The sequence below is a fragment of the Eupeodes corollae genome, chromosome 2 (assembly GCF_945859685.1).
Source record: "Eupeodes corollae chromosome 2, idEupCoro1.1, whole genome shotgun sequence".
Taxonomy (NCBI): Eukaryota; Metazoa; Arthropoda; class Insecta; order Diptera; family Syrphidae; genus Eupeodes; species Eupeodes corollae.
In genome coordinates, this window is record NC_079148.1 from 47,542,262 (window position 1) to 47,549,403 (window position 7,142).

The 7,142-nt window shown below is 32.5% G+C and overlaps 1 protein-coding gene across 1 annotated transcript; it reads right to left on the reverse strand.

The window, feature by feature from the left end:
- On the reverse strand, positions 1-1,119 carry LOC129945635 (uncharacterized). The gene is made up of 2 exons (XM_056055478.1): positions 962-1,119; positions 1-841 (listed from the first exon to the last, which is right to left on the reverse strand). The coding sequence occupies exons 1-2, from the start codon at positions 986-988 to the stop codon at positions 230-232; spliced, it is 639 nt and encodes a 212-aa protein (XP_055911453.1). The 5' UTR covers positions 989-1,119; the 3' UTR covers positions 1-229.
- Positions 1,120-7,142: the final 6,023 nt, after the last annotated feature.

Sequence of the window (7,142 nt, forward strand, 5' to 3'; positions counted from 1 at the left end):
TTTACAACAACAACAGATGTATAATTTATTTGTTTCAATTTAAAGTACATACATAGAAAAAATTTCTTCAATCACAAAAATATTATTATATATAAATCAAAACAGACATTTTCTTTTAATTTGTTTGGTATAATTTTTTACAAAATCTTATTGTTTTCCCATCGAATAGATATATACATCCAAAAATAAAATCAGTAAATTTTGTATCGTTTGTTTGAGGTTGAGCACACTAAGCCTTGAGGTCTTTTAAACAATTCAATGCGAAAACAGTAAAGAAACTCAGTCCAATGGTTACAATTTCAGCTCTTGGTACCTCATAGCGATAAGATAACTGCTTGAATACAAAATGATTCAAAGCCGTCAAAGCAATCAAGCCTCCAGTCCATACACCGGTTTCTTTAACCACTTGCATATACACCATTGATCCTAGGTTTCCAAGAATTGCCAGATCAACAACCGATTGGGTGTGCTCTTCGATTAAAACTTGTGCAGCTAGCGGCAAAAGAGCCGTAACTAAATGTGCGTATGCGTATTCATTTGCAAATCCGGTCAGGAGATAGAATTCTGCATTAAGTAGGGCTAAAGGTGCTACCTCGGCCAGCAGGGTTGTCTGTTTGAGTATTTGTTTGAGAATATTCCCAGGATCTGGATGAGTTGTGTGCAAAAATCCGACCAAGCTGTGGCCCAACAAAAATGAAAAGGCTCCCAGAGTTACGTATGAGGAGGATGACGATGTTTGCTTAATAGCCCAGCCAGAAGTTCCGGTTAGTATTAAATAAGCCACGCATAACGATGGTTGACTTCCTCCGGTTGGCAGCTCTTCCATACTTCGTAATCTTCCCTTTTAAAATAAAAATAAATAATTTTTAATTCTTACTGTGACGACAGTAAATTCAAATTTAAAATGAGAACGCTACTTTATTCGATAAGCAAGTAGAAATGGAAGGAAAAAAACACTCACATTATTTGAATTTTGTGCTCGTGTCATAGTTTGTGCGTTTGGTGATTAAGGAGCTTAAGTTAATTAATCAATTTAATTAGATTTAAGATGAATTTATTGGGTGCCAAAAGATGTACAAAAAGAAAAACAACAAATCTATTTTGACAGTTTACCTTTTGAGGGATACCGTCAAAATCAGCCGGGCGTCCAGAGCACTTCAAACTTTCAGGTAGATAGAAATGTTGGACTCTTCCGAAGCGACATCTGTCAGTTCGTCACTGTACTTGAAAATGAAAGTTGCGAGGTGAATTTAATTTCTTGAATTTGTTTGGTTGTAGCCCAGAATATCCCAGGGATGTAATTTGGTGGTTTTTAGTTTTTAAATGTGCGACAATAGAATAATTCAAAATTTAAATTTTTCTTTTTCTGTTGTTTTCATTAACAAACATGTGAGTTGAGGAAAAATCTCAAAACAACTAAATTTTGGTGGTTGCTTTATGACAACAAACAAAATGGAGGACCATATTTTTTTTGCTGTCAGAAATTACAAATGTCAATTCATAATAACTAAAAGAAAAAAAGTCTTGATTAAATTTGCATTTAGATACACATATATCACATATCAGGGTCATGATTTTCAAAGTTAAGGCAACATAAGGGACTCCAAAACTTTTAAAATAAATGTTGATAACGCACGTTGAAAACAAAAGTGTCACTAAACAAAAAGCCTAGTTTTCGAATATGGTCGATTAAAGATCTGGACTTACTTCAATTGTCTATAGCTCTAAGAAAAAATATTATTAAATATTATTACTTTGACAAAATATAGTATTACTATCTTTTTATAATATGTCATTTATTCAAAGAAAAAAATGTGTTTTTGAAAAAGTTTGTATAGTGCAACTTTTGTTTTCAGCGTGCGATATATTCTGTCATCTATCGACAAAAAACTGTCTAATATTTGGACAAAATCAGCCAATTGTACAAACGGGAACTTGTTAGAAAATTGGAAATTGTCTCCTTTTTTGATGCTATTGGAAGACTTTTGACAGTTTATCCAGTATTGGAAGATCTTCAAATTGTGCATACTAAGCTAAAGGCAAATTGATAGTATTTGACTCACAAGACATGAAAACTTTACTTTAGTTACAATGCCATTGGTTCATGTTAACGTTCAAAGAATACATACTGCAAATGAGGTCCTTTATGTTGTTTATTTTTACTTCTCACGAAAACTGTATAAATTGATATTCATACCGCTGGTTGATGCATTTCAAAGTTCAACATTTAACCAAACAATTGATAAGATGCAGGAGAATATTCCAATACCAATAAATTGAAATTTGAAAATCGCCTTAGGGATTTTAGACTTACAACCTTTTATATAATTTTTTAATTTACTTTTCTAATGAAATTAATTAAATTAAAGTTTACAGTAACAAAAATAGGCACACAGTGTGTAAGAATAAATAGGAATTAGTAAAATTTGAATTTTTAAATTAGGTTAAAGCTTCTAGTGGATAAGGAGTTCAAAATAAGATGCATTGATGTTTAACAAACGAATTTGCGTACCTTCGTTAACACTTATAAGGAAAGTTTTCGAAAATTCAAAGTATAACCGATTGAATATTGATTTGAGTTCGAGAACTGTAAAGAGAGCCACCAAATAAAATCTTTAGAGACTGAATTAATTGAATGTGCTTAATGAAAGGAGGTTACGATACACATAGGTTTAAAATTTTTAAACATTGATATGGAAAGATAGATGATAGATAGATAGAGAACCTCCATACTTTGCATTTCACGCCGAAATAGGACTCAAGTACAAACTGATAAGAATTTATTAATGCTCTAGTATTAGGTTTGAATTTGTATTTCACTAGAGACGTTGGTCACTTTGGTCCGTTAAAATAGTGGTAAGAAAGTGTGAGATTATTAATACTGTCACCAACCACTTTAAAAGCTATTCGCGAATATTGTAACATGGGCTTAAAAGTAACTACGTTAAATTCTACACGATTTTTTATTCCCCATTTAACAATGCTGTCAAGGAATTTATTGAGCTGATCACATATAAACCGCAAAGATATCAAAGAAAACGCAACAACATTTTTTTCTATTTATTGACCTTAGTAAAGCTTTTGGCTCTTTTCAATATAGAATGATATGATGTAAAATGCAAAATGAGAACTTATGTTAACCCAAAAATATTAAAGAGACGATTAAAAATATATGCAAAAATAACACAGCACGAAAAAAAACAGAAAATATAGGACGAATCACACAAAAGACGATAAACCGTTGGACGAAGACAAAATTGATTGCGAAGAAGATTACATATATTTGGGACAGCTAAAATCATTTGAGGACCAAGAAAACATAGAAATTAACAGACACATCACCAATAGCTGGAAACAATTCTGGAGCCTTTAACATATTTTACAATATTGTTGTAAAATTAACATACCGAATTATTATTCTACTAAATTATGATTTAGGTTGGCGGGACAATAATCAGCAAAATTCAACAAATCAAAACTGTAAGAAAAACAAAATGATTTAAAATAACAATGGGAAGGTAGCCGGCGCGCACGAGTGGATACCTACTTATTGAAAACAATTAACAAATGTCAAATTCCAAAAAGGTTGGTTTGTTAATTTTACCACCGAAAGCAAAAACAGTGCTGTCACCCAGTACCTCAGTTTGGGGGTGGGTTTGGAAAAAGGTAGATTTTATTAATAAAACTCGAAATAAATTATAAAATTAATAAAAGGTACTAAAGGTACAGGGGCGTAGCAAAAAATAATAAAAAATGGGCGCCAGGAAGTATTATGGTACTTACCATCACCAATCAAGATAAATAATAATAAAAAAGCGGAAATTTACTTCCCAATTTAAATAATTCAAGATTAATTTTTCACCTAGAAAGGTTAAGATATTTTATTTTTATATCTGGGAAACCTTTATAAATAGAGGGATAAAACCCAGAATTTTTTTCAAAAAATGTTTGCACACTTTCGTTTTCTCCTTGTGTGGACCACCTGTCACACACTCAATAGGCCGTCTTCTTGACTCATCCGTCACACAATTATGTATTTTGTGACCGCCCGTCACAAATTTCTAAAGTAAATGAAAATGTGGACCCTATGTCGCACAACCGCATTACCACTGAAACCTATTTTGTTTGCTTTTCCAAAATACAATAAGATCAGGCCACTGACTGATGGAAAGCAGGATTCTACTGAACTATTAAAATATTTTGGAGCCGCAACGACGAAAGGAAGGTATCTAGACTTCAGGGCAAACGGTGGACAAAATTTACAACCACATGAAGACCAAAGAACAGTAGACCAGCAGGACGGCCCAATAAAAGATGGAGTCACGATCTGTCACAAATAACCACAAATTGATACAACGAACTTAAAAAAAAAGAGACACATGGATAGGCTTGGGTTGGGAGAGGCTTATGCCAGTAACCAACATTTATTACTTTTAAATGATTCATTATTTTCTTTTATTTCTAATTAATTAAAAGAAGCAAAGAGAGGTTCGAAAGGTAATTTCTAATCTAACAAGGGAGGAAATCGTCCAAAAAGGTTAACCGAAGGCACTCATTTTCGACAAGGGATTCTGATGCCAAAGTTTGTCAAATGATTTCGAAATATCAAGGCCAATAACCTTACGTTTTCCAAACAAATGTAAAGATTTGTTTTACTGTTCGGTAAGATAAGTCAAGGGATCATCAATGCACCAACTTCTAAAGAAGTTTTGGTCCTCGAGATAAATCCTGAGTTGATAATTAATTGGCGATTCCAATGCTTAACATAACGGGCCAGCCATAGCCATAGTGATTTTTATTTTATATTATATATTGATTGGATATTTTATTATGTATTTGTTTCGAGATTTAGAAGCTTTTCTTTTAGTTAATTTTTCAACAATGAAATCGTTATCAATGAACAGCTGATTTTTGATTTCATGTTTCAAAACAAAATTGTTCCATTTTCTTTGTGTACCCACCTGTCAATTTCCTGTCAAACATCAAATGCTTGATTCCAATCAGGAAATCAAAGATTTAGGCCCCAGTTATAGTAATCATTATTTTTCTTCATTGACAGTTTATGACACGTCGTTTATAGCTATCATAAAAAATGTCTGTCATTCAAAAAATTTTCCTGATTGAAATCCACCGAAAAATTTTAACTAACAAAAATCTGTCATTGAAATTGTGTAGAATTTGAACACAAATCAGTGGAACGACTCGTTTCACTTTTGAACATAGAAGTATCAGCTGTTCAGGAAAATTAACTTCCATTCGGAAAATAGAAAAAAGCATTTTTAGATAAAAATAATTGCGTAATAACACTTTTTTTTCTCAAAAAAATTCTTGTGTGATTTCCGATGGATCAGTATATAGTTTTCACTTCCAATCAAAGGGAAAGACCGTCAAATATCGATTCAAAAATGTTTCCGAATCGTTTTCAACGATAGCTATAACTGGCCCCTTAACCAACTTAGCTGTAACTGGCGCCTTTCTGACGAACAATCATTTTTCTGACTAACTGACTTTATTTTGCCAGAAAATTAAACGATTTCACAGATTTCCGTCAGAAAATGTCTGGAGGATTTCAATCAGGCGATTTTATTCAATGATTGGCTCTATTGATGGGAACCAATAATTCGTCATATTTTTATAAAATTGTCAAAATTTTGTACTTTCGTCTTTTAAAATATTGCAGTAAATTTGTACTGCAATTTTTTGTGTTGAAAGAATTTAGTCTCCGATTTTCCTAAGATGGGTTTTTCAAGCTGTTGTGATCGAACTAAAACATTGAACGAAATAAATTCATTACGTTTAAATTGTGTGTTCATGCTATAGATTATTTTCGAAAAAGGTAATTTTCAAATGATAATTATGAAGCCAGCGGTATATTATCATTATCAGTTGGACGTGCTTCCACTTATTCATACATATAGTCGACGTCTTCCATATATGTACGACTTTCTTCAATTAAGGCAATGATGCATGAAACCACAAAGTCATATCCCGGACAATAGTAAACTTATCCAGCACCTTGATATTATCTCATAAACACTATAATGAACTCTTTTGAATTGTCTTTAGTAGAATTTCAAAAGAAAAAAAAGTAAGTATAAAGAAAAGCGATAATAAAGTAATTCTAGAACTTCTTCTCTGTTATCATGTTGAATGGAAATAATTTGCTTCAAACCACAAAATGTAGTCAACCTATTCTTAAAGCCTTGGCAAATGCAATGTCTGTTCACGACTTTTTAAGACTGCAGCTCTAAGTAGTTAAACATAAGAGAACAAGATAAACTATCTTTAATGCGTCGAAACCGAGAGGATTGTATAGGATGGTGAAGCGAGTAAAACTTTTAGGTTTGTAAGCCAGGTATTATAATGTTATGGTAAATATAGACGATCATTCATATGTGGTCCTGCTGGATGACATTAAATTTCTCCCCACACGTTAGCGATTAAATTTCATGAAGCCAAGAAAGAACACTCTTTCACTTGGGTGGTATTCTGGTATTATTGTTGATTACATTTTGAAACGATGGAATTCTCATTTAATTATCTAGTTCATTGAATATTGTTTGTTTTTGTTTCCATTGGCTTGCGACAAAGGTGCAGAGACACGAGACGTAGACGTTCTGCCATAAAGGGTATAGGAATTTGTGCCAACATCAACACGCGTCTTTTCTTTTGGAAACAATTGAAATTTTATGCTTTTGCAGATACTTCTATGTTCAAAACTGAAACGAATCGTTCCACTGATTTGTGTTCCAATTTCACACAATTCCAATGACAGATTTCTGTCAGTAAATATTTTTCGGTTTATTTTAATCAGGAAATTTTGTCCAATGACAGAAGTTTTAAATGACAGCTCTTAACGACCTGCTAAACAAATTCCAATGATTAGGGGCCGGTTATAGCTATCAGTAAAATCCATTAATAAAATTTGAAACAGGAGGAATCTGAAATGTTTTACGGATGAGCGTTTATAGCAATCAGTAAATTTCCGTCATTAAATGTTGTTTTCTTCCGATCATAACATCGAGCTTCGTGCCTCAGACAATTTGTTTACTGTTGCTTTCATCAGTAAAATTTTTAATGATGTGACCGGAACAGTAAAAAATTGGAACACCAACAGTTAAACGAAATGGATTTTGTTTTGG